This window comes from Vipera ursinii (genome assembly GCF_947247035.1).
Source record: "Vipera ursinii genome assembly, chromosome: 5".
Taxonomy (NCBI): domain Eukaryota; kingdom Metazoa; phylum Chordata; class Lepidosauria; order Squamata; family Viperidae; genus Vipera; species Vipera ursinii.
The window spans coordinates 556,685-583,619 of record NC_139518.1 but is presented as its reverse complement, the minus strand read 5'-3'; the positions used below and the strand labels follow the sequence as shown (position 1 = coordinate 583,619).

General features: G+C 53.4%; 2 protein-coding genes and 2 long non-coding RNA genes across 4 annotated transcripts in view; all 4 read left to right on the top strand.

The window, feature by feature from the left end:
* LOC310641611 (IgGFc-binding protein-like) overlaps positions 1 to 1,236 on the top strand; it is a gene marked incomplete at both ends in the record, with an annotated part of 63,229 nt that extends 61,993 nt beyond the window's left edge. The window contains one exon of the mRNA XM_083364846.1: positions 968 to 1,236. Within this exon, the coding sequence (XP_083220972.1) occupies positions 968 to 1,236 (269 nt within the window). The remainder of the gene's footprint in view (positions 1 to 967) is intronic.
* Positions 1 to 26,935, top strand: part of LOC310641212 — a 300,726-nt gene that overhangs the window by 272,798 nt on the left and 993 nt on the right. The window lies entirely within an intron of this gene.
* Positions 4,394 to 10,669, top strand: LOC310641610 (zonadhesin-like; the record flags this gene model as incomplete). The annotated part of the gene is made up of 6 exons (XM_083364845.1): positions 4,394 to 4,416; positions 5,128 to 5,216; positions 5,623 to 5,799; positions 6,869 to 7,071; positions 8,829 to 8,973; positions 10,383 to 10,669. The coding sequence occupies 6 exons, from the start codon at positions 4,394 to 4,396 to the stop codon at positions 10,667 to 10,669; spliced, it is 924 nt and encodes a 307-aa protein (XP_083220971.1).
* LOC310640732 lies at positions 24,215 to 26,474 on the top strand. The gene is made up of 3 exons (XR_014492595.1): positions 24,215 to 24,239; positions 25,731 to 25,827; positions 26,340 to 26,474. It is a non-coding gene; the product is annotated as an uncharacterized lncRNA (long non-coding RNA).

Sequence of the window (26,935 nt, the reverse complement as noted above, 5' to 3'; positions counted from 1 at the left end):
GGCAGGCAAGGTCCCCAGGAGACCTCCTTTTTCCTAAGCTTGGCTCAACTAGGTGGGGTGAGGGGTGTAGAGGTTGTTCCTCAATCCATGATGCTCTCTTGCTATGAACATATTCACTCCCTCTGTGAATATGATGAATGATATTATGTGGATTGATTATAACTTGGCTTCTTTTCTTGGTCCACCAGATTCAACCTCTACTACTGTGAAGACTCCAGTCATAGGTAATGTTTGCTGTCAAATTTCTCTTGGCATCAATTTTTGAGGAAAGCTGCGGCCTCAATCCAGCTGCAGGAAATGATGAGGCAGGAAGCAGATAGCTGCCGATCACAAATTTGTGACCTGGGGGGGGGGGGCTAACAACAATTAAAAATTTAGAATAAAGGTTAAGAAACAACACAAATACAATCATCAGGCATGGGAAAACCACATGCATGTATGGTTTTATTCCGTCTGCTCACCAACCCTTGCTCTTCTAAGTGTGTTGAGGTGGGTCTCTTAGAAAGTTGCCTCAGGCCTGAATTGAAAGATGCCTAGAATAACAGAATAATGAGTTGGAAGAGACCTCGGAGGTCATCTAGTCCAGCCCCCTGCTCAAGCAGGAGACCCTATACCCTTTCAGACCAATGGCTGTCCAGTCTCTTCTTAAAAGCCTCCAGTGATGAAGCACCTACGGGTTCTGAAGGGAACCCGTTCCATCCGTTGATGGTTCTCATTGTTAGGAAATTCCTCCTTAGTTCTAGGTTTCTTAGTTTCTCCCTAATTCCAGGTTGCTTCTCTCCTTGATTAATTTCAATCTGTTTTTAAGGAATAAACCAAGAAAGTCTAGTTACCTTTTGAAACACTTTTGGGACAATTATGTCCTGGATGACCGGGAATCTCCAGAGACATTTGGCTTGTGGGAACTTGGCTGACCAGGCAGCTTTGGGACCAATTCATACTTTGTTTTGTTTTTTTCCCCCTCCAGTCCCATCTGTCTGCACTGCCTCAGGAGACCCCCATTATACCACCTTTGACGGCCGTGTCCACCACTTCATGGGCAACTGTACCTACACCTTGGCCAAAGTCTGCAGCAATTCCAGTCATCTGGAGGTCTTTGACGTGTCCACCACCAATGAGCACCGGGGCTCCAATCTGGCTGTGTCTTATGTCAACTCAGTCCATGTGGCTGTGTACGGAAACCAGGTGTCCTTGCTGAAGAACAGGAAAGTTAATGTAAGGAAGCCCACCTTCTGAGGGCAGCAAACGCAGGACCCCAGAACCAATAATTAAGCCTGACTGTAGTAATTATTTGCTCAGTAGAGCTCTGGAGAAATTCCTTCCAGAAAATAATGAGAGGGACTCATAGATGCAAAGGGATGCGTTCATATTTCTACGTTTCAGGAAAGGAGGAGAAAATGATAGTCGTATGTAGGAGGGTTCCCTGGTGCATTCTGAACTTGGTTCTTGCTGATGTTCCGTGGCTCAACTAGGGAACGTCATCAGTGATAGAAGGGGATGGGGTTTGTGGAGAGGAGGAGGAGCAGGAGGAGGAGGAGGAGGAGGAGGAGGAGGAGGAGGAGGAGGAGGAGGAGGAGGAGGACTGTGGGGTCCTTGGTGCTCTCTGAGCTTGGTTGTTTTCATGCAGATGTTTCATGACCAACTATTGGACATCACCAGTGCTAGAAGGGAGTGGGGTATGCAGAGAGTGGGAGGAGGAGGAGGAGGAGGAGGAGGAGGAGGAGGAGGAGGACTGTGAGGTCCTCAGAGGTGCTCTGAGCTTGATTGTTTTATTGCAGACCTTTCTTGACCCATCTAGGGAACATCATTAGTGCTAGAAGGGAGTAGGGTTTGTGGAGAGGAGAAGGAGGAGGAGGAGGAGGAGGAGGAGGAGGAGGAGGAGGAGGAGGAGGAGGAGGAGGAGGAGGAGGAAGACTGTGGGGTCCTTGGTGCTCTCTGAGCTTTCTTCTTTTCATGCAGATGTTTCATGACCAACTAGGGAACATCACCAGTGCTAGAAGAGGGGAGAATGGTTTTTTTAAGCTCAGGTGCTATGTGTTTTCATTTTATATAGTCCTTGTCTTACAGCCATTCACCTAGTGATAGCACTGAAAAACTGACATATGACTGTTTTTCACACTTACGACCACTGCAGCATCCCCAGGGTCACATGATCAAAACTCAAATGCTTGACAACTGACTCACATTTATGACGGTCGTAGTGTCCTGGGGTCATATTATCCCCTTTGGCGACCTTCTGACAAGCAAAATCAATGGGGGGGGAGCCAGATTCACTAACCAACCGTGTCACTAATTTAACAACTGCAGCGATTCCTTAACTGTGGCAAGAAAGGCCGTAAAATGTGGAAAAACTCTTTAAAACCATCTCACTTAGCAAGATAAATTTTGAACTCTGTTGTGGTCGTAGGTTGAGGACTATACTTGCATGTCTTTTGTAAGGCGCCTACGTAAAGCAAGGCAGTCTCTAACCTTCCTCCCACAGAGAGGCACAGAGTACCTACTGTTCAGCTTGCGAGGAAGAACAAAGAAAGTTCTTTGGCCTAACTCAGGGGTAGACAAACTTGGCTCTTTTATGACTGGTGGACTTCAACTCCCAGAATTCCTGAGCCAGCCATGCTGAGGGGAAAGGGAGCGTTTTCCAAGCTGAGCCAAGCTGGCTCAGGAATTCTGGGAGTTGAAGTCCACGAGTCATCAAAGAGCCAAGTTTTCCTACCCCTGGCCTAACTAATCCTTAGAAAATAATGCTGACAAAATAATCTCCATCAAGTTCTCCAGAGCCCGTGCTTTCTTGGAGCTGGCCTGAGCATGGGGGGAGGGGGGGCACAGGGGGTAGGAAATAACCAGCCATGTTCTGGAAGGGCCCCCTGGCTTTTAGGGCAGGGAGCCAGGCCCCGTGCAGCCTTCTTCCGCACTCGTTCCCACGCGGAGGAAAGCAACAGGAATGTTTCCTTGGCTTTCCTTGTTGAGGGTGACAGGATACGACACTTCTTGGAAATCTTCCCCCAGGTTAACGGCACTCGGAAGAACCTGCCACTATATATCGGAGGCAACAAGATTGTGGTGCGGTTGAGTGGCAGCTACGTGATCCTGAAAACAGACTTTGGCCTGAGCGTCCGCTTTGATGGGAACCAGTATGTGGAAGTGGCCGTGCCACCCAAATACCAGGGACTGCTCTGCGGGCTGTGTGGTGAGACGTGGGACCTTCCCCTGGGCAACTTTTGAAGGATGATAGGAGAGGGAATCAGCAAAGACCCATAGGTGCTTTTTCAAGAGGCAGCCGGACTTTCTTTGTTTATCTTTGAAGGCGTTTCGCTTCTCACCCAAGAAGCTTCTTCAGCTCTGACTGGATAGTGGGGAAGGGAAGGAGTATAAATTCTGCAAGGTGTGTAAATCCTCCCATTCCCTCGCCATCCAGTCAGAGCTGAAGAAGCTTCTTGGAGGAGAAGTGAAATGTCAGAGCCAGAAAGTCCAGCTGCTTCTTGAAAAAGCACCTTTGGGACAACCAGGATCTGGAAGACTGAGAATCGCCTCTATGGAGCAGCAGGAGCAAAGATTGGTGGTCAGGATAACAGAATAATAGAGTTGGAATGGGGCTTGGAGGTCTTCTAGTCCAACCGTCTGCTCACGCAGGAGACCCTATGCCATTTCAGAGAAACGACTTTCCAATCTCTTCTTAAAAACCTCCAGTTGTGGAGCACGCACAACGTCTGGGGGCAACTCGTCCCAAGGGTTCATTATTCTCACTGTCAGGAGATTTCTGCTGAGTTCTAGGTTGCTTCTCTCCTTGATGAGTTTTGGTTTCTGGTCCTGCAGCTCTTTGCTGACTGGGTGAGGGTGGGGGTCATCCCTTTCAAACAGACTATTAAATGTTGATCAGATAAAGAAATGTGGGCCCAGAGATAATTTTTTTCTCTCTTTCCCACCCCTTAAAGGTAATTTCAATGGGAATCCAGGAGATGACAATCTAAAGCCGGATGGACTACCTGCAGGAGACTCAACTCTCCTCGGAAACAGTTGGCTTGTCCCAGACAACAGTAGCATGTATGTTCTGCTGGCGTACACTTAGCTGAGGGTCAGGCTCCAAAAATCAAGAAAGACACGTTGTGGTTCTTCCAAGCATATTTCTTTAGCACTCCTCACCCACAGACAGAATCTTGCCAAACTAAAGCAGGCTACCACCCATATAAAGCGAAGACTCTGGGAACTGTTAAGCCGTCTTCACCCTCTTTCTCTCACACAAACTCTCTGAACTGAGCTGTCTTTGCTCCTCTGGAATGCAGCCCCTCCCTGCCTCCCTCCTGGGAATCCAGACTATGTTCCATCACACTGAGGCACATTTTGTGGAGGGAATGGCACAAAGACCCCCGGTGAGCTACAAGCGCCTTCCTCGTAGATGGTGCTTCTCATATTCGAAGAGTGCTGAGGGGTCCTTGATGCTCTCTGAGCTTGGTGGCGATGATGATGATGATGATGATGATGATGATGATGATGATGATGATGCACTGAGTTTGCACTGAGTTTGCACTGAGGATTTTACCTAGTCTGGGTCATGAAATGTCTGCAAGAAAACCACTAAGGTCAGAGAGCATCCAGGACCCCCAATCATCTTCTTCCTCCTCCTCCTCCTCCTCCTCCTCCTCCTCCTCCTCCTCTCCACAAACCCCCCTCCCTTCTAGCACTGATGATGTTCCCTAGTTGGGTCATGAAACGTTTGCAAGAAAGCCAGCCAGCTCAGAGAGTATCAAGGACCCCACAGTCCTTCTCCTCCTCCTCCTCCTCCTCTTCACAAAATCCTCTCCCTTCTAGCACTGATGATGTTCCCTAGTTAGGTCATGAAATCTCTGCAAGAAAACCACTCTGCCTTTATTATTTTACAAGCAACATCTGCCCCACACCTTCTTCCTAACCTCACCCCACACCCAAACCTTAAGCCCAATAGATTTGCAGATGAGGGACCTTCACTCAGCTGCCCCCCCAGGTGTTGAATGGTGCTCCCCATCATATCATCTTTCATCGGGGGGGTGTGGCATACTCAGTGTCCCTCCCTCCCAGTAAGGATGGTTGGAAGCCAGAGGAGACCCTCATGGGACTGCCCTGAGCCCATATTTCCCTTCTGGCCTTTGGCAGATGTTCCGGCCCATCAGAATTATGTGACCCAAAGCTGGAGGAGGAAATTCGGAGGAATTCTGCTTGCCGCCTGATCGCAGATCCAACAGGTAAAGCTCTTTGTCCCTGGTGGGGCAGAATGGCTCCAAAGCGGATCTGCTTCTCTCCGATTGTGAGCTCACACTGCACTCGAAAGTGCAAGCTGGGCGTGTAAGGTGGAGGGCAGAGAAGTGTTTTATTTCCAGTGCAACACACTAAGCAAGTCCTTTGTTCGTGTGGGTAATGCCTGGGGCAGAAGCTTTGCGATTTGGGATAGCCCCAATTTGATAGGAGTCCAGGCTGATGCGCATGTGAGGGGCTTTGACTGGGAAGACCCCCCTATGTCTGCTCGCCAAGCATCAAGCTTTCTCCAGAGGAGCCCCCTGGGACCCGCGTTTGTCTGTTCAGCAGAAGGGATCGCCCCACACACCCCTGAGGGCCTCTGGCCATGCTGAGACTCCCTCCCCTTTTGCACAGGCCCCTTCAGGCAGTGCCATGCTGCAGTGGACCCCACCCGTTTCCTGGAGAATTGCGTTTATGACGTGTGCCTCACCCAAGGACAGCAGACCTCCGTGTGCCACGGGCTGCAAGCCTACGCTGCCTCCTGCTCCAATGCTGGGGTGTGTGTGGAATGGCGGAACTCCACCCTTTGTCGTAAGTACTGCGCTTGGGGATGGGAGGGGTGGCGACCCTTGGCAGGGGGGCGTCCGAGGAGATCTGGGACCAGCGCAGGAGAACCAGAGGACCAGATCTGGACACCCAGGGGGCTGCGAGCAAGGCAGCCAAAAGAACAAGCTTGCTTCCTTCCTCCCTCCCTCCCTTCCTTCCTTCCTTCCTTCCTTCTTCTCATTCCCTTCTCTCCTTCCTTCCTCCCTCCCTCCCTCTCTTCATTCATGTCCTCTCCTTGCTTCTTTTCTTCCTCCCTCCCTCCCTCCCTTCTTCCATGTCCCTCCCTTTCATGTCCTCTCCTTGCTTCTTTCCTTCCTTCCTTCCTCCTTCCCTTCATTCATCTCCTCTCTTTCTTTCTTTCCTCCCTCCCTCCCCCTCTCCCTCATACCCTGCGGATGGCTAATTTATTTGTGTATATATTGTATTATAAATGATGTAGGATTTTGAATGATGATCAAAAGATAAGCTTGGAAAACAAGCAGGAGTTTTGAGTGCAGAAAAGCCCACACACACACACACCACCACCCAGTTGTAGGGCTCAATCCCATCCGCCCCCGACACAAACGTGATCTTGTCCTGGAATCGGGAGGCTTCTGAAGTGGCAGCCACTTGCCTGGGCTGAGTCTCAGTCTCCATCCGGACCCCCACAGCCCCCAGGGAGTGGGCAGGACTTCTAGCACATGGCCCCTGCCCTTTCCCCCAGGTGCCAGCAATGTGTGAGCTGCGGAAGAGAAGCACTGAGTCTTGGGGCACCCCGTAATGTTGAATGGCCCAGCCTCTCCCCTCTTATCCCCTCTGACTGGATGAAGCTGCTCTTGGCTGTCCATTTCCCTCTAGGAAATGCTTCCTCCTCCTCCTCCTCCTCCTCCTCCTCCTCCTCCTCCTCCTCCTCCTCCTCCTCCTCCTTTCTCCTCTCCAGCCCCCTCTCTAGACCCTCCTCAACCACTTGGCCACCTGGACTGGAGTTGAGGTGGATTTGTGCGAAAGGTTGTGTTGGTGTGAGAGAGACCTCTCCCGTGACTGATGACGATGACGACGTCTCTTTCCCTTCCAGCCGTCTCCTGCTCTGTCAACAGCCACTACAGCAGCTGTGGCACTTCCTGCCCTTCCAGCTGCGTTAAACCCCGAGGGCTCCCCCAGTGCAGCCCCCTCCCTGTGGAAGGATGCTTCTGCAACGAAGGGTTCGTCCTGAGCGGAGACACGTGTGTCCCGGAGAGCGACTGCGGCTGTGTGGATGACCAGGACAATTACTACCAGGTGGGTGTTTCTCCTCCGCAGTGGGAGGCTGGGAGGACACGATCCGGCCTGGCTTCCTCAGCGCCTGCTTCTGTGCTGCAGACCTTCTCAGCCAAGGGACCGTGTTCTGTTTCTATATATACCGTACTTTACACCAGGTGAAGTATTAGTACTGCTCGATACAACCATAGTAAGGCCACAGCTGGAATGAGGCATCCAGTGTTGGTCACCACGTTACAAAAAGGATGCTGAGACTTTGGGAAAAGCGCAAAGAAGAGCAACTAGGATGATCAAAGGCCTGGAGAGAAAAACACACGAAGAACGGTTGCAGGATTTGGATATGGCCAGTCCAGAGAAAAGAAGGACTAGGGGGGGACATGATAGCAGTCTTCCAGTGTTTGAGGGGCTGCCCCAAAGAAGAGGAGGGGGTCACCCTATTCTCCAAAGCCCCTGAAGGCAGGATAAGAACAGGTGGAGACTAATCCAGGAGAGAAGCAACCTGGAACTAAGGAGAAACTTCCTGACTGTGAGGACAATTCACCAGGGGAACTGCTTGCCACCAGAAGATGCAGGAGCTCCATCCCTGGAGACTTTTAAGAAGAGACTGGACAGCCACTTGTCTGGAATCTCCTGCTTGAGCAAAGGATTGGACTAGAAGATCTATTCCAGCTCTATTCTGATTGACTGATTAATATTTGTCATTCACATTTTTATATTTATCAAAATATAAAATGCAAAGAAAAATAAAAATAACAGGAAAAGGAAGGAAACAGGGAAGAGGGAAGCGTGTAAAGTGCAATGGAATAACATAAGATACATACATCTTCAATTTTTTTTGCTTTCACAGAATAATATATACTAGCCATTTCTATAACAAGGAACCTCTTTAATCAGAAAAACCCAGCATCACAGTTTCACTTTTCTTATCATTTAAAAGAATTTTTTTTAAAAAAAAATGATGTACGGTTGGTATCCAGCACCGGATAAACTGTCAAAAAATGTATAAAGGTACTTCAGATAAATTTTGGAAATGTAAATGTAAGGAAGGAACTTTTCATCCTTTATGGTGGACCTCTTGCAAAGCAAAAAAATACTGGAGTAGGATTCACATTTTAATACAGTAGCGATTTTCCTTTTGGGCTTAATTAGCCAAAGAACTGGGGGGAAAGTGGAACTTTGATGTTATACAGCAGGGGTCTGCAAACTTGATCCTTTCATGACTTGTGGACTTCAACTCCCAGAATTCCTCAGCCAGAGTGGCATGCTGGCCGAGGGATTCTGGGAGTTGATGTCCACAAGTCATAAAAGGGCCAAGTTTGAAGACCCCTGTTATACAGTATGTGCTGACGGCAGCAAAAACGCTCTACGCACAAAAACGGAAGGATGCTTTGATTCCCACAACGGACGAAGGATGGCAAAAGCTGATGCAGTTAGTAGAGATGGCTAAATTGACTGCTTTGATTAAAGAAAAGAATGCAGTGTTGTTTCTACCTGGAAACCGCTTCTGGGCTTTGTGCTTGAGGGCAAGCTAAAGCACAGAACTGCCTTTTCAGAACCAATCTTCAAAAATGTGATATGCGACACAGGACCCAGGGCACAGGTGATCAAAGAGGGAATCCGGGGGAGGAGGAGGAAAGCCAGCAGAGATAGGAGGGTGGAGGTGGGGGGCTGGGCTGCAGCCATCAGCATCCTGGAAGGGATGAAGGAAGGGCCATTTTTTTGCAGGAGAAATCTCTGTGACCTTCTAACCTATGGTTTTCTCCTCTTCTTCTCGGCAGCTGGGGGAGACTTGGTTCGTTGATGAGTCCTGCAAAAACCGATGCACCTGTGAGCGCAACAATAATATCACGTGCACACCGTGGAAATGTGGTGTGCAGGAGAATTGTGCTGTTCAGGATGGAGTGCTGGGTTGCTACACCAAAGGTAGGTTCAGTGGGTGGTCAGCGTGCCAGACTGGCATAGGTTTCATGAAGGATGGAGAATTGACAGAACTGCTGGCAAAATCAGCATGCCCGGCATTTCAAGGGCACCGAGGAGATCTCCTAAGACAACAAAGCAATTCCTTAGAAAGGGGAAAGAAAGATGTGGTTTAGTCCTGACCGCATCAGACAGACTTGGTATATTGAGAGGGGAAAAGAAAAGAGATGAATTGAATAGCAGAATAACAAAGTCAACTGAATTGGAAGGGGCCTTGAAGGTCTTCTAGTCCAACCCCTTGCTCAAGCAGGAGGTCCTATACCATTCTGTCCATCTCTTCTTGAAGCCCTCCAGAGATGGAGCCCCCACAACTTCTGGAGGGAAGCCGTTCCACTGATTGATTGTCCTCACTGTTAGGAAATTTCTTCTTAGTTCTAGGTCACTTTTTTCCTTGAGTGGCTTCCATCCGTTGCTTCTTATACTGCCCTCCAGTGCTATAGAGAATAGGTTGAAACCCACTAGAATAGAATAGAATAGAATAGAATAGAATAGAATAGAATAGAATAGAATAGAATAGAATAGAATAGAATAGAATAGAATAGAATAGAATAGAATAGAATAGAATAGAATCTGGAAGGGACCTTGGAGGTCTTCTAGTCCAGCCCCCTGCTCAAGCAGGAGAACCTATATCATCTCAGACAGTCTGTTGTTGTTAGCTGCAAAGTCGTGTCCGACCCATTGCGACCCCATGGACAACGTTCCTCCAGGCCTCCCTGTCCTCTACCATCTTCTGGAGTCCATTTAGGCTCACGCCTACTGCTTCAGACAGTCTAGTCTCTTCTTTAAAATCTCCACGATTTCTGGAGGCAACTTCTGTTCCACTGGTTGATTGTCCTCACTGTCAGGAAGTTTCTCCTTAATTCCAGGTTGCTTCTCTCTTTGGTCAGTTTCCAACCATTGTTTCTTGTCCTGCCTTCTGGTGCTTTGGAGAACAGCTTGACTCCCTCTGCCTTGTGGCAGCCCCTCAGATCCTGGAATAACTGCTATCGTATCGCTCCTGTTTCTTCTTTTCTTTAGACTAGCCAAACCCGAGTCCCGCAGCCGTTCTTCCTATGTTTTAGTCTCCAGTCTCCTAATCATCTTTGCTGCTCTTCTCTGCACTCTTTCCAGAGTCTCAACATGTTTTTTAATATCATGGTGACCAAAACTGGATGCCGTATTCCAAGTGTGGTCTTACCAAGGCGTTATAAAGTCATATTAACACTTCACGGCATCTTGATTCTCTCCCTCTGTGTTAATACAGCCCAGGATTGTGTTGACTTTTTTTGATAGCTACACACACGGCTGGCTCCCATTTGATTGACAAGAAAATATGAAAATGTGCCCCCTTACCAAAGTCTCCTTGCGTCTTGCAGGCCGAGCCTCGTGTCACGTGGTGGGTGATCCCCATTATTACACCTTTGACAAAGTGATGCACACTTTCCTGGGTACCTGCTTGTACACCCTGGTCACTGCTTGTGGCACCAAGAGCCTCTGCACTGTCACCCCCTTCAACATCACTGGGAAAAATGAAGACAGGGGCTTACGAGGGGCCACCTACCTCCGGGAGGTCCACGTGGATGTCTACGACCTACGGATCACCCTCCAGAAAGACAAGAAGATTCTGGTACGAAGGGGACTGGGGTGGTTTGGGATCTTCTAAGCTCGTCAGTGACCCGTTACTTCTGACTGAGCTGCAGTATAGGGCTGGGGAATTCTGGGAGTTGAAGACCACAAGTCTTCAAGTGGCCAAGACTGGACACCCCTGGTTTAGGAGTTTACTAGTTCTCCATTGATAACCATGGCTGGTTTGAAGTCTGTACTTGTTTATAGGGATTTTGCAGGGTTATCCAATCCTTTGGGAAGAGCCAAGCACAGGTAGACCTTGAATTATGACCACCACAATTCAGCCCAATATTTCTGTTGCTAACTGAGACATTTGCTAAGTGAGTTTTTCCCCACTTTATGACTTTCTTGCCACCGTTGTTCAGTGAGGCCCGGCAGTTAGTGAGATGGTCAGTAAGTGAATCTGGCTTCCCCATTGACTTGGCTTGTCAGAAGGTCGTAAAAGGGGATCATGTGACCCCGGGACATGGCAACTGTCATAAACGTGAGTCAGTTGCCAAGCGTCTGAATTTTGATCATGTGACCTTGGGATGCTGCAACGGTTGTAAGCAGTGGTGGGATTCAAATACCTGAACAACCGGTTCTCTGCGTGGATGTTGCTTCTGGAAGTCCATTCTGGGCCTGGGCCTTTGAGGCCCAGACTTCCGGAAGTGGCGTCCACACACTTCTGGTGGGCCGTTCTAGGCCTTGCGAAAAAGGAATAAGGCATCAGCCGGTTCGCTGAAGCCAACAAAAAATTATTACTGGTTGAATCCCACCACTGGTTATAAGTATGAAAAATGGTCATAAGTCACTTTTTTCAGTGCCGTTGTAACTTCGGTCTCTAAACAAACTGTTGCAAGTCAAGGACTGTCTGTAGATCCGTGGCTCTCCCAGTAGGGAAGCAAGTTTCCTGGCTGTGTGTGCCTGTTATTTCAATCCCGGTGCTGACTCATAACCGTCCTTCATAGCTGAACAAGATGAGGGCCTACACACCGGTGGAAAGCCGCTCCCAACGAAACTCGGTGACCGTGACGAATGTTGGCAATTACATGGTGGTGGAAACTGACTTTGGGCTGATGGTGAAATACGATGGGAATCAGTACTTGGAGATCAGCTTGCCAAGCTCCTACTTCTCTCAGGTGAGTCTCAGGTGCAAGGGGAGCCAGGTGGAGGCTGAAAGGTTGGGTTAGCTCCCAGCTTTGTCTCTGGAGAGCAAAGGCCTCTGCTGGCCCCCTCATCCACAGCTCTATGGCTCTGACCTCTGCCAACTAACGGTTGGAGGTTTTGCTAACACGCCTGTGGGCTTCTGAGTTACGCCCAAGATCATCTGAACCCAGGATCCTGGCTCCAGGATCAGCTAGTCAAGAACTTCTAGGAACCTCCCAAATAACATTCAAGTCAGTTGCCCAATCCTGGAGGGCTGCTTTCCATCAGATGATTATCAGAGACTGCCTGCTTCTGATAAAGGAATTCCACTGAGCTCTCACAGCTAAGAGTTCTTCGGTCCTCTCTAGATGGGTTCATCCCTGCTCCACACCTAGTAGCATCTAGTAGGTGCTTTTTCCAAAAGGCAACTGGACTTTCTTGGGGGGTTTTGTTGTTGTTGTTGAAAACATTTCGCTTCTCATTCAGGAAGCTTCTTCTATTCTATTCATTTATTTGTTAAACAAAAATTACAAATTTGAATGAAAATGAAAAAAAATTAAAATAATAACATATGATAGATAGATAGATAGATAGATGATAGATAGATAGATAGATAGATAGATAGATAGATAGATAGATAGATAGATAGATAGATAGATAGATAGATAGATAGATATGGATGAAGATATGGATGGATATAGATAGATAGATAGATAGATAGATAGATAGATAGATAGATGATAGATAGATAGATAGATAGATAGATAGATAGATAGATAGATAGATAGATATGGATGAAGATATGGATGGAGATAGATAGATAGATAGATAGATAGATAGATAGATAGATAGATAGATAGATAGATAGATAGATAGATAGATATGGATGAAGATATGGATGAAGATATGGATGGATATAGATAGATAGATAGATAGATAGATAGATAGATAGATAGATAGATAGATAGATAGATAGATAGATAGATAGATAGATAGATAGATAAAAACTTTACTCAGTGAAAACTCCCACCAATAAAGCCCCTGCTGTAGATACAGTCAGTTTCTTGAACCATAAACTAGCTAAAAAGATGGGTTGGGATGAAGTGTTCAACTGCCCCACTACTCTGAGGTCAGATTATCCCATAGATGAGAATCTTGTAGCTCCGGGTTGAACTAGGGGGCACTTGGTGCTTTCAGAGCTGGGTGGTTTCCTTGCAGACGTTTCATGACCCAGCTAGGGAACCTCATCAGTACAGGAAGGGAGGGAGGGAGGAGGAATAATGACTGTGGTGCTCTCTGAGCTGGGTGGTTTCCTTGCTGACCTTTCATTGCCCAACTAGGTAACATCATCAGGGGCTGGACGGGAGCAGGAGGACTGTGGGCTCCTTGGTGCTCTCTGAGCTTGGTTGTATTTTTGCAGACGTTTCATTACCCAACTAGATAACCTCATCAGAGTTCTGTCTAGTTGGGTAATAAAGCATCCCATTGTACCAGGCCACAATGGATGGAAACGTGGCGCTGCTGTGCATTAGGGTTTGCATTTTGGACTTGGGGCCCAGGGACACGTGTAAACCTCCCTCCTGTCTTCAGGTGCGTGGCCTGTGTGGGAACTACAACGGCGAAAAGGAAGATGAGCTGCTGATGCCCAACGGATCCCAGGCCAAGAACGTCACTCAGTTCGGGAACAGCTGGAAGGTGGACGATCCTGACGACTCCAGGTGTGTCTTCCCCTCCTTGCTATCACTCCTTCCTTCCTTCAGTTCTACCTCAGGGGCCACTGACTCCAAATCAACTCACAAGACAGTGGCAACCCGGTTACGAAACATTTGGGGCTGCCGGTTGGGAGCGCCCCTCTTTCCCTTGAGCTCCAGAGGCGCCTGGACCCGCTTCGTGCCTGGCTCTCTATCCAATCCCCCACACCTGCCTTCCTCACAGCTGCCTGCCAGACACACGCCCGGAGCTGGGTCCTCCCTGCACCACTGGAGACCTGCCCTCAGTGGAAAAGCAGTGCCGGGTTCTGCACTCCGCTGCCTTCGTGCCCTGCCACTCCCTGGTGGACCCGGATCTCTTCGTCCAGACCTGCGTCTATGACATGTGCAAGTACGACGGGATGCGTGCCACCCTGTGCGCCGTGGTGCAAGCCTATGCGGACGCCTGCCAGGCCAAGGGGGTCCCCATCCAGTGGAGGAACACCACCTTCTGCCGTAAGCATCCTGGCAAGCAGATCTGGTGGGGGGGGAGGAGGCATTGACGTGGAAGAGGAAACGTGGGCAAATGTGGCCAGAGGGTTGCCCTGTGCCGGAGAAGCAGCCGGCAACAAGGCACCTGCCCTGGCAAGCATTCCTCCCTAGCTGGTCTGTCGCCTGGACTCAGCATCTCCACCCTCTCCCTCCCACGCTGGCAGGGGAGGCATCCTGCTGACCCCTTGGCCAGGGAATTTCACCTGGGGGAGGGGTCCAGGAGAAGGGCCTTCTCTGCTGTGGCTCCTGCTTTGGGAATATCTTGCCCCCTGAGGTGTGATTGGCTCTTACCCATCTGATTTTTTGCAAGGGTCTTAAGACCTAGTTCTGCCAGGGGGCCTGGGCACCCAATTGGGGAGGGGGCTTCATTCTGGAGGTGGTGGATTAAGTAAGCGTTAACCCCACCTCTTCCCCCCACCCCCGGTGCATTTGGCTGCTTCCTTCTCCATCTCCGGTCAATGATTTTGTTCTGTTTATATAGGTTGTCCTCGATTTACGACAGTTTATTTAGTGACCTTTCAAAGTTACAGCAGCACTGAAAAAAGTGACTTACGACCCATTTCCACACAAACGTGAAATTCGGACACTTGGCAACTGATTCACATTTATGACAGTTGCAGTGTCCCCAGGGGTCCCGTGATCCCTGTCTGCGAACTTCTGAACAGCAAAGTCAATGGGGGAGCCAGTTTCACTTAATGACCATGTTCCTAACTTAACAACTGCAGTGGTTCGCTTAACAACCATAGCAGGAAAAGTCGCAAAACGGAGCAAAATTCATTTAACGACGGTCTCGCTTAGCAGTGGAAATTTGGGGCTCAATCATCACCGGAGGTTTTTAAGAGGAGGCCAGACAGCCGCTTGTCTGGAATGGTAGAGGGTCTCCTGCTTGAGTGGGTGGCTGGACTAGAAGACCCCCGAGGTCCCTTCCAGCTCTATTCTGATTATTAATTGTGGTCATAAGTCGAGGACTACCTTATTGGGTGTACGTTTACACCGGAAGTTTTTAAGAAGAGACTGGACGGCCATTTGTCTGAAATGGTATATCCTGCCCAAGCAGGATGTTGGACTAGGTGACCTCCAAGGTCCCTTCCAACTTCATCATCATCATCATCGTTGTTGTTGTTGTTGATTTTAATGTTTTTTGTGTCGTAACGTTTGAGATGAGATGGGCAGTGAATAAATTCCGTAAATAATAATCAAGAAGCGGCTGGAACCCACTGGCTGAAACCGCCCTCTTTCCCTCCTTCCTTCCAGCGCTGCCCTGCCCGCCCAACAGCTTCTACTCGCCCTGTGCCCCCCCCTGCCCACCCACCTGCAGCAACATCTACGCCGGGGAGCTGTGCGAGAAGCCCCCGGGGGGCTGCCTGGAAGGCTGCGTCTGCAACCAGGGCTTCGTGCTGAGCGACGACCAGTGTGTGCCCCTCAGCCAGTGTGGCTGCCAGGACAAGGACGGCCGGTACCACAAAGTGAGTGGGGGTCCCTCCTGCCTGCAGGGGGGAAGAGCCCCGTCTGAGGCAAAGTAGCCCCACGATCTCTCTGCCCCCGGTGGGCTGGCCTTGGGGTGGGCGAGCCACAATGGTGCACAGCGGGCCCCCGAGCCTGAGGGACTCCCCTCGTGGCTCGTGGCTAACCACCAAGTCACGCTCGTTTTGGCAGATCGGGGAGAGCTGGCTGACCCCCCACTGCAGCCAAAAGTGCCGCTGCCGCCGAGGAGGCACCATCCGGTGTCAGGACTTTGGCTGTGAACCTGGGGAGGTTTGCGATACCAAGAAAGACGGGAAGTTGCACTGCAAACCCACAGGTAAGGCTTGGTGCTAGGGGGATGCCAGCTGTGGGGACGGGAAAGAGGGGCTTTGGGGAGAAGGACCCCCCCCCTTCAGGTAGCCCAGTCGGAAAAGAGCAGCTGTCCCAGAGTGTGTAACTCCTAGCCCACCCCCAGCCTCTGGTGCTTCGGCTGGGAGGATCTGAGGCAGGTCAATAAAGGGGAATATTAGTAGCTCAGGGTTGAAAGGAGACGTCCTTGGCGCTCTCTGATCTTGGGGGATTTGTGGTTGCTAGCGCTGATGATATTACCTGGCTGGGTCATGAAACGTCTCCAAGAAAACAACCAAGCCCAGAGAACATCAAGGGCCCCACAGTCCTCCCTCCTCCTCCTCCTCCTCCCTCTCCTTCCTCCTCTCCTTCCTCCCCTTCTTCTTCTCCTCCTCCTCCTCCTCCATCCCTCCTCCTCTCTACAAACCCACCTCCCTCCTAGCACTGATGATGCTACCTAGTTTTTGGATCGCGAAACGTCTGCCAGAAAACAGCCAGGCTCAGAGACCCCCAAGGACCCCTCAGCCCAGGCATGGCCCAGGAGGCAGCTGTGGGGAGAGTCTTCAGTCCGGCCCCATCAACCCCACAGGGTCCCTGGAGTCCAAGACCAGCCCAGGATGAGGGGGGGGGCTTCTAGCTGAGTAGCTGCTGGAAAAAAGAAGCCACTGGCCAAATTGGTCCCATTAAGGAACCCTCATTTTGGAGACTGGGGAGCAGAGCCTGGGCCTGTGACGGTGCAGGAGCTGCTAGATGATCTCACCTCCCCCCTTCCCCCCAGGATTTGGCAACTGCCTGATCACGGGAGACCCCCACTACATGACCTTCGACGGCCTCCTGCACCACTTCCAAGGGCTGCGTACCTACGTGCTCTCGCAGACCCACCCCAACGCCTCCGAGCGCCTGGAGCCCTTCAGCATCGAAGGGACCAACCGGGCAGCGCTGGGCGCCGGGCAGCCCTCCGTGCTGAAGGAGCTGCTGATCCGCGTCTACAACCACACGGTGCTCTTCAAGCAGAGGAAGAAGCTGGTGGTAAGGACTCCCCCGGGGTCCCTGGGCAGGGCAGCCCCAGCCTGAGCTTGGGGGGGGGCTTCTTGGCGACCTCCTGAAGGGCAGCTCTGCCCTGGCGAGGCTGCCCAGGCACCCCTCGAAGCCCCCTCAGCGGCTCCGGCTCTGCAGGGCACCGGCCTCTGATCCAGCCTGGCGAGTGCCGAGGGGTGGCAGGTGGGGAAGACACGGCACGACTCGCCAAGGGGGGCCTCCTGGCTAATGAGGCAGCTGGATTCTCTTGCACCAAATTCCCAGAGACCCTCCAGAACAGCCCCCCCTCCCCACTGGCAGAAGTGGAGAAATACAGACAGTCCTCGACTTACTGACATTTGTTTAGTCACCATTCAAAGTTATTAACAGTGCTGGGGGAAAAAATGACTTAAGACCGTTTTTCACACTTACGGCCGTTGCAGCCTGCCCCACAGTCACCTGATCAAAATTCACACCTTTGGAAACTGACACGTATTTATGACGGTCGCAGCGTCCCGGGGGCTCACCCGATCCCCTCTTGTGACCTTCTGCAGTGGTTCACTTAACAACTGTGGCAAGGAAGGTCGTAAAGCGGGGCCCTTAACCGTCTGACTCCCTGTGAGACGTTTGCAGTGGAAGAAACGAGACGCTGGGGCAGCCCTCAGGGTGGGGAGGGGCTGGGTGGGGGGCAGGCATTGCATATTCTCATCCGGGGAGGGCTGGGTCCAGGGGCAGAGGCTTCAGGGAGGTGGGCAACTTAAGACCGTTTTTCACACTTATGGCCGTTGCAGCCTCCCTGTGGTCGTCTGATCAAATTTGGGATGCTCAGCAACTACCATGCAGCTATGACGGTTGCTGAGCCCTAATGCTGCCTTTGGACAGCCAGGACCGTGCTGCAAACTCTTTCTCCCCCCCCCCCCCCGCAGGTGGACGGAGTGGCAACGGTGCCCCCAGCGCGGCCTCACGAGGGGCTTCGTGTCCAGCAGAGCGGAAGGCAGATTTTCCTACAAACTGACTTTGGCCTCTCGGTCGCCTTTGATGGCTCAGAGAATTCAGGTGAAGCAGCTGCATCGGCTGGGGGAGGGGACCCAGTCGTGGTCGGGGGTAGAGGAGGGAAGCCCCCCAAGGAGAGGAGGGTGCAGACTGGGGACCCTCCAGGCCTCCCCTAGGGGTCTGGCTCACCTTTGATGGCTCAGAGAATTCAGGTGAAGCAGCTGCATCGGCTGGGGGAGGGGACCCAGTCGTGGTCGGGGGTAGAGGAGGGAAGCCCCCCAAGGAGAGGAGGGTGCAGACTGGGGACCCTCCAGGCCTCCCCTAGGGGTCTGGCTCACCTTTGATGGCTCAGAGAATTCAGGTGAAGCAGCTGCATCGGCTGGGGGAGGGGACCCAGGCGTGGCCGGGGGGAGAGGAGGGAAGCCCCCCAAGGAGAGGAGGGTGCAGACTGGGGACCCTCCAGGCCTCCCCTAGGGGTCTGGCTTGCAGGAAATCATTTCTGCACTAAGGGGGGGGGCGGCTGGATTGGCCCGGGAACTTGGGGTCCCACTGCAGCATGACTTTAAGATTAAACCATAAGAAGAACGGTCGCAAGAACTGGGTATGTCCAGTGGTGGGATTCAAATGTGTGAACAATCGGTTCTCTGTGTGGATGACGCTCCCAGAAGTCCGTTCTGGTCCGGGCAACAAAAAATTAGCTACTGGTTCAGCCGAAGTGGTGCGAACCAGCTGAAACCCACCACTAGGTATGTCTAGCCTAAAGAAAAGAAGAACCAGGGGTGACACGATAGCATCTTCCAATGTCTGAGGGGCTGCCCCAAAGAGGAAGGGGTGGGGGTCAAGCTCTTCTCCAAAGCGCCCGAAGGCAGGAGAAGAAGCAACGGATGGAAACTAATCAAGGAGAGAAGCAACCTGGAACCAAGGAAGAATTTCCTGACAGTGAGCACAATTAACCAGTGGAACTCCTTGCCACCAGAAGTTGTGGGTGCTCCATCGCTGGAGGCTTTTAAGAAGAGACTGGACAGCCACTTGTCTGGGACGGGATAGGGCCTCCTGCTCAAGCAGGGGGTTGGACTAGAAGACCTCTGAGGTCCCTCCCAACTCTGTCACTCTGTTATTCTTCCCCCCACCAGGCATCCTGCTGCCCAACAGCTACAAGAGGAACGTGGAAGGCCTCTGTGGCAACTTCGACGGGAGGTACAGGAATGACTTTGCCAAGCCAGACGGCACCCTGGTCAGAGATGTGAAGACCTTCGGGGAGAGTTGGCGAGTCCCTGTCAAGAGGGCCGCCTTCCGCCTCAGGTAGGGGCTCCTGAAAGCAGCAGGAGCAGCAGAGGCCCCTCCTGTAGAGCAGGCTGAGCCCTCCACAGGGGGTCACCGCAGCCCCCTCCCACCCCCACCGTGAAACTGCCAGGGCTCCCGGCGGAGGGGGGTCAGCAAGATCCCAGGCGCTGTGATTTGACAGCCACCTCAGCCTGGTTACAGAATTAACCCTTGTTGGTGATGCGTGCGGGTGGAGCCGCACGCCTCTATCGCTCCTGCAGTGGAATCCTAGAATCCACTTAGAAAAAATTACTAGAGGTCATCTAGTCTGACACACACCCCCTGCTGCAAGCAGGAAACCAAATGCCAGCATTCAAGGCTGAGGCTGTCCAGCCTCTGCTTGGGACTCATCCAGTCAATAGGAACCTCCCATCTCCCGGGGCGCTGGGCTCTTCTTCCAAGGGTGCTGAAGCTGGACTCGGCCACTTTGTGGGTCAAAGCCCACCCTTCTGTGGTTCCCACCCTCCCTCGCCCTGCTACTTGCTGAAGCCGGGCGGCCCAAAGACCCCTTGTCACCAGCGGAGGGGATCAGCCCCCATCTCCCCCCCCCGTGCTTCTGGCCCACTCAACATCTGCCAGCCCTCTGGGCATAGCACCCCCTCCCGCCTCCGACCATCCGCTGCAGGTCCCCCCTGTTCTGGCCAAGTCCTGGCCAACTTCTTTCCCCCCCCCCCAGGATGAGTGTAGCTGGGCAGCCGGAAACTCTGCTGCCCAAACCAGGCCCTTCTGGCCGCTCCTGGACCCAACAACGGACGGAGAAGGAGCATCCCCAGGACGGTCCAGCTGGGCTTGGCCACTCCGAAGCTGCCCAGCTCCTCAGACCGTGGGTCAAAGATGCCGGCATCTCCTTCCCTCCTTCAGGAGACCCTCCAACCCCTTTTCCCTTCCAGGAGGGACCTCCTTTCGGAAGAAGCTCTGGAGGATGCTGAGCTGGACGTGGGGTTCAACCCCCTGTGCTCCGAGGAGGACCTGAAGGTGTTCAACAGCAGCTCCGTCTGTGGCGTCCTGCTGGACCCCAGAGGCCCCTTCCCAGGGTGCTGGGCCCACGAGCCCCCCAACCCCTTCCTACAGTGAGTGCTGCCTTCTTCTCCCACGCCACTGCATCCCCGGGGGGGGGGCGGGAGGTCTCGGGGGAAGGTGCTGCCTCTGCCCGTTTGTGGGCTGCGGAGGAGCAGCAGGGAGAAGCAGGTCGCTGCAGCCCTGTGTGCCCCCGCCCCAGGGTCCAGATCTCGGCTTCAAAACCTACCTCCCTCCCTCCCTCCCTCCCTCCCTCCCTCCCTTCCTTCCTTCCTTCCTTCCTTCCTTCCTCCATCCCTCCTCTTCCTCCTCCCTCCTTCCTTCCCTCCCTCCCTCCCTTCCTTCCTGTCACTCTTCTTTCATCCTGTTCCCCAAGCTCTTAAAGACAGAGTAACCTTTCCACCTGGCTGAGGAGGAAGGAATTCCCTCAGAGTCATCTCTTTTTTCTTGCTGGCCCACAGCCAGAAATCTTGCCAGGCTAACGCATATCGTTGGCTCCACCCCGTGACCCTCTTCACCCTTCGCCCTCTTTCTGCCCGGCCCCTCCCTCCTGCGACCCTGGACGGCATCCCAGCACCTCTTCCAAGTCTGGATGCAGCCCCTCCCTCCCTCTTCTGCCCTTCGCCTCCTCCACCCCCCATGCGGGAGCCCCTCCTTCCTTACCTGCCCTGGAGAGACCCCTCCCTGGGTAGCGCCGGCCCGCCGCCCTCCCCTTCTGACGTGCCCGCTGCTTCTCTTCCCGCGGCAGGAGCTGCCTCTTCGACATGTGCAGAGAAGACAACCGGGCCACCCGCCTGTGCCCCGTCCTGGAGCAGTACGCCCTGGCCTGCCAGAGCAAGGAGGTCCCGGTGGCCAACTGGAGGGCAGTGACCGGCTGCGGTGAGAGCCAGTGGATTTTTTTCTTCCTCTGAAGCCCTGGGATCCCTTCACTCTGGCCCCAACTCTCCCAGGGGGGCAACAAACAGCCCCCCAATCTCTGCCTGGGGGCCTCCTGGTGGGCCAGGGGGAAGGAGGGGGGCTCAGGCTCCCCAGGGTGGGAGGAGGGCTGCGCTCCGGCCCAGGCCATGCAGAGCATCTCTCCTCTGTCCACAGCTCCCCAGTGCCCTCCCCACAGCCACTACAACCCCTGCATGTCGGCCTGCCCCCCGTCGTGCTCAGACCTGGCGGCCCCTGCCGACTGCACCTCCCCCTGCCTGGAAGGCTGCGAGTGCGACTCCGGCTACGTCCTCAGCGGCTTTGACTGCGTGCCCTTCCGGGACTGCGGCTGCAGCTTCTTGGGCAAATACTACCAGGTATGGGGCCCACCCCTGCACCTCCCACCCCCCAGCACCCTGTCTGAGGGTCCGTTCCCAGGTTCCCCACGGCTCTCTCTTCTCCCTCCCCCCGGGGGGGCTCCTTTGGGCACCACACCTCAACTAAGGAAGGAAAGAAGCAAGCACCTCTTTTTAAGCTTAGGGATGCTCAAAATCCAAACATGGATTTGGAAACTATCAGCAGACACACGTTCCTTGTACGTTATCCATAAATAGGGAGCAGAGTGGCCCGTGTGGTTAGGATGCTGGGCTGGAGGCTGCCAGGGCCACTCTGGAGACCCGTGGGCTGCCGTAGGGCTGGGTGAGCTCCTGTCCTTTGCTCCAGCTCCTGCCAGGGACAGGAAGGGAGCCCCCAAAAGGGGATCCCGCAGGAAACGGTGACCTCACGGCTCATCCTTTCAACCTGAAAGCACCTCGGTGCTTCCGACACGGGCACAAGTCAGCCCATAAATACGTCAAGCCCCGAAAGGAACACCAGGCACTATTTCTGCTCCTTGTTATTCTGAAAACCTCAGCGGGATCTTGCCGGAGCAGACCTTTACTCAGAGGAGACCCTGACCTTTACAAGTGGGTAGAGGAGAGGGTTCTCCGCCCCACTGCCCACGTGTGGGTTGGGAGATCTGAGGGGCGTTGGCCATTTTCCTCCTGAGGGTTTTGGGGGCGCTGGGTGGGGCAAAGTGGCAGGGGGGCCCAGTTCATCTCCTGCTCCCCCCTTCTTGACCAGGTCGGGGACCGCTTTATGGCCGATGACTGCAGCCAAGACTGCGTCTGCAGGGACAGCTCCAGCCTCTCCTGCGTCCGGACAGGATGTCCCCAGGACTATCGCTGTAGGATCTTCAACTTCACCCGTGGCTGCTATCGTGGTGAGTGTTCAGCCACAGCAGGGCGGGCAGACGCTCCCCACCCATGTTGTGTGGGGGGCAGTGGTCAGAGTGCAGCACTGCAAGCTGACTCTGCCCACAGCCAGGAGTTTGATCCTGATGGGTTGACTCAGCCTTCCATCCCTCCCTGGTGGGTAAAAGGAGGACCCAGGTGGTTGGGGGCAAATAATGCTGACTCTGTAAATTGCTCAGAGAGGGCTGTAAAGCATTATGGAACAGTATATAACTGCCGGTCAGTCCTAGAGGAGATCCACCCTGACTGCTCTTTAGGAGGCCAGATCCTGAAGCTAAAACTCATATCCTTTGGCCACCTAATGAGAAGGAAGGACTCACTGGAGAGCCTCATGCTGGGAAAGATTGAGGGCAAGAGAAGAACGGGACGACAGAGAATGAGGTGGCTGGATGGAGTCACTGAAGCAGGAGGCCTGAGCTTAAATGGACTCCAGAAGAGGGTAGAGGACAGGAAGGCCTGGAGGAGCGTCGTCCATAGGGTTGCGATGGGTCGGACACGACTTCGCAGCTAACAACATAAGTGCCGTTGCTATGTTTCCAAACGGGGCACCAGCCCCTTGTAGCTGTTGTCGTCCCAGACTGAGGGTTGTGGGCTGGCACAGCCGGGAAGGCTACCCATTTCCACCCCCATCCCCCTTCTCTTTCCCTCTGCAGCCGACCCCTGCCAGCCAAACTCCTGTTTCAACAATGGAACTTGCGTGCCAGACGACAGCCCAGATACTTTCCACTGTGAATGTCCAGATAATTATGATGGATTACTCTGTGAAATAGAAGTCACACCAGGAGGTAAATACACACACACACACACACAGGGGGGGGCACACCATCCATGGCTTTAATTAGTGTGTCACACAAGCTGCTTTGGGTCCCCTGGCCTGTTGTTGATCCCAGATCTCAGTTCCACTCCAGGGCAGAGAACCACCGGCCCCAGTTTTTCAAGCAGTCCTGTGTGGGGTGCTGGATATTCTCTCTGTGTCCCCCAAAAGAGGAGGGGCAACCGAGCAGCCCTCTGTAAATGAGGGGTCCCTGGTGCTGTCTGAGCTTGGTTGTTTTCTTGCAGACATTGCATTACCCAAACTAGGCAACACCGTATCATCAGTGTAGTAGGGAGTGGGGTGAACGCAAACCTCCTTCCCTCCCCACCATCCAGTTAGAACTGAAGAAGCTTCTTGGATGAGAAGGGAAATGTCTTCAAAAAAAAAAAGCCCAGTTGCCTCACCGAAAAGCACCTTTGGACTCCCTCCCTCCCAGCGCTGATGGTGTTACGGAGTTGGGTAATGCAACGTCTGCAAGAAGACCCGCCAAGCTCAGAGAGCTGCAAGCCCACCTCATTTCAACCCTGACCTACAGTGATTCTCTTTTATTGGAGCCTATAAAACAATGTTTTGACCTGGCCTCCAGACAACCCTCAGATCTCCTGGGAAGGGGGGCAGTTGGGCATCCAAGAAGTCTCCAGCCCTTTCCTAGATGGGTCAAAGGGTTGAATGCCGCCCCTAAGGCAGGAATCCTATCCCCCACTCCCAAGCCTTTAGCAAGTTTTCTGCTTCCCATCCCCCACTTCAGGGACAGGAAACAAAATTAACCCATTTTCTGGGCTGAAAATAAACCAGAGTTTGCCCCAACAGTTCCCGAACTCTGTTAGTCATCCCCACTTGTGGCCGTGGTCATCCAGGACTGAGAATCAGGGGCTGGCACAGCCAGGAAGGCTACCCATTTCCAACCCCCTCCCCCTTTTTCCTTTGCAGCTGACCCCTGCCAGCCAAATCCTTGTCTGAACGCTGGGACTTGCGTGCGGGACAACAGCTCCGAGGCCTTTCACTGCGAATGTCTGGAGAAATACCATGGAAAACTCTGCGAGAATGAACCGAAAGGTAGAGCTCGCCTATGCGCCCCTCTCCCAAATCCGGGGTTCCAGCTGATGAGTCACTCAGGCTGTTTTGGGGCTCCAGACGGTCCCAGACGGTCAGTTCTGCTCCGAGCTGAGAGCCCCCAGCCCCTCGTTTTCGAGCCGTCCTGCCGGGTGTGGGCTGCTCTCTCTTGGAGCCCCCGTATAGAAGGGGAGGGGGGCTGCTTGGGGCATTTATTTATTTATTGTGGCATATCATATATGGACTTGCAACATATACAGGTTGTCCTCAACTTACAACAGCTTGTTTAGTGGCCATTTTAAGAGAGTGAAAAAAGTGACCCAGGACTGTTTTTTCACAAGACCTTTGCAGCATCCCCCCTTTGGGTCACCTGATCAGAATTCAGGCACTTGGCAACTGGATCCTGTTTGTGACGGTCGCAGTGTCCCAGGGGGAATCACATGATCCTTCTTTGCGATTTTTTAACAATCAAAGTCGGGGGGGGGTCAGATCCACAACAACCCATTTACTAACTTAACCACTGCAGCGATTCATTTAGCAGGTTGTGCCAAGGAAGGTGGTAAAATGAGGCAAATCTTACTTAACAACTGCCTCACTTAGGAGCAGAAATTTTGGGCTCAGTTGTGGTCGTACGTTGAGGACTGCCTGTATTAGCATCTCACCCAAATTAAAAACACAGCAAAATATGGATATTAAGAAGATATAAGTTCAACTCTAAGACACCTAACCATTGAAATGCAGCATCATTTGTGTGAAACACCCTCCCTCCCCCCCACCAGCAGATCCTGGATCTGTGTGTGCCCTCAGCTGGCAGCCGGTCGCAATGTGGGATCTACAAGTTTGATGTGGACGTGGGCTTAGGCACAGCCTGTCTTTGGGCCTCCTGAGGGGTTCCCCCCCCCCCCCCGTGAGGCAGCCGTCCTTTCTGAAGACGGAGGAAAGGCCGATTGGGATCCCTCGTTCTCTCTGATCCTGGGGCTTTTCTTGCAGACGTTTCATGACCCAGCTAGGGAACTAGAAGGGAACGGGGTTTGCTAAATTTCTTAATAGCCCTGATGATGTTCCCTAGTTGGGTCATGAAACGTCTGCAAGAAAACAAGCCAACCCAGAGTGCACCATGGGCTCCACAGCCCTCCTCCTCCTCCTCTTCCCCTCCACAAAGCCCCCTCCCTTCTAGCACGGACGATGTTCCCTAGTTGGGTCATGAAAGCAAGCAAGCTCAGAGCACCAAGGATCCCTCCTGTCAACCCTGAGCAACAAATATTCTCCTTTATTGGAAAGGCTGATTCCTGCCCCTACTAAGACAGCCCCCCCCCCAACCTTTAGCGAGCCTCCTGCTCCTGCAGGGCCGGATGACCGAACTGGGCTATTCTCTGAGCTTGCACATCACCCCCAGAGCAGCCGAGCTTTGCGCGTTGTGTGAACGCAGCTCCGTGGAGCGCAAAGCCCTTGCCCCGACTCTCCTGAGCGGCCCCTTCTCTCTCCCGCCCCCAGACGATTTGCTCCCCCTCTACATCGCGCTGGGCGTGGCGGCCGGTGTCATCCTGCTGGCCGTGGTCATCTCCGTGATCGTCTGCTCGTGCTCCCGCAGGTGAGTCGCTCCGGGCGGGCACACCGGGCAGGGGAGGGGGAGGGGCAGGCAGGGCGGAGAAGACTCTGCGAAGGCCTGCTGGGGGGGGCGGAGGCGAAGGCTCGGGGTCTTTTCGAGAGAGGGGGTCCTCTTTGGGCGGGAGAGATGGAGGCGGCGAATCGGAAGAGAAGAAGATCCCTTCCAAGGTGTAGGAAGCCCCCCCCCCGCGCAACTAAAGCAGAGCTGGAGGGGCTGTCAGTCCAGTGGCTGTTTGCCGCTCCCCACTGCTGCCCCCACCCAGAGGGGATCGCCCAAACGTTAGCCTCCGTTGGCAGCAGCATTTTTCCTTTGGCCCCTCCATAGAGCCCCCCTCCCAAAGCAAAGAAGGGCAGAATAGCCCCCTCCCTTCCTATCGCCAGAGTTGGACCGCTTAAAACACGACCCCCTGAACCCCCCGCCCCAATTGGGTCAGCCCCGCTTCTACGGGCGCCACCCGCCCTTTCGGCGTCCTAAAGCCGGCTTTGTCTTGGCAGGAAACGGAGCCCGCCGCGCCGGTCCGGGAACTCGGCTGCCCACCGCAACTTGGGCTCCCTCTCCAACCCGGCCTTTGAGCGCGACTAGGAGCCGAGCCTTCCTCCTCCGGAGGGTCCGCCTCCTCCCTCCGGCCGCTCCCGCGTAGAATAAAGCGAATTCTATTTAAATGAATTGTGGCTGCAGCTCGTGGATCTTCGCCCGGTTGCGTCGCTGTCTTAAGCCCCCGACCCCCGTCCTTGGCCTCCAGCTTCGCCCCCAGCCCCCTGTGCTCCCCCATTCCCCCCCCCCGTTTCTATTGCCTACGAAAAGGGCGCGAGCAAAGCACCGGACGTTCCTCGGTGGGGAAAAAGGCTTCATTTTCGCGAATGAAAGCAAATCCGCGCATCCCGGAATAACGTTGCAGGGTCCCATCTGAGTCGGTTCGCCCCCTCGGTTCTCCTGGAGGGGAAGCGGCTCCCGGGCCAGGGGCCTCCCGGACTAGGGCGCCGCCAGGCGGGGGAAAGTCCCTTCCGAGCAGCGGTGCAGGCAGCGCGTCTCCGGCGGCTCCCGGCCGTCCTTGCGGGACTCAGCAGGAGCAGCTGGGCGGCTGGTCCCC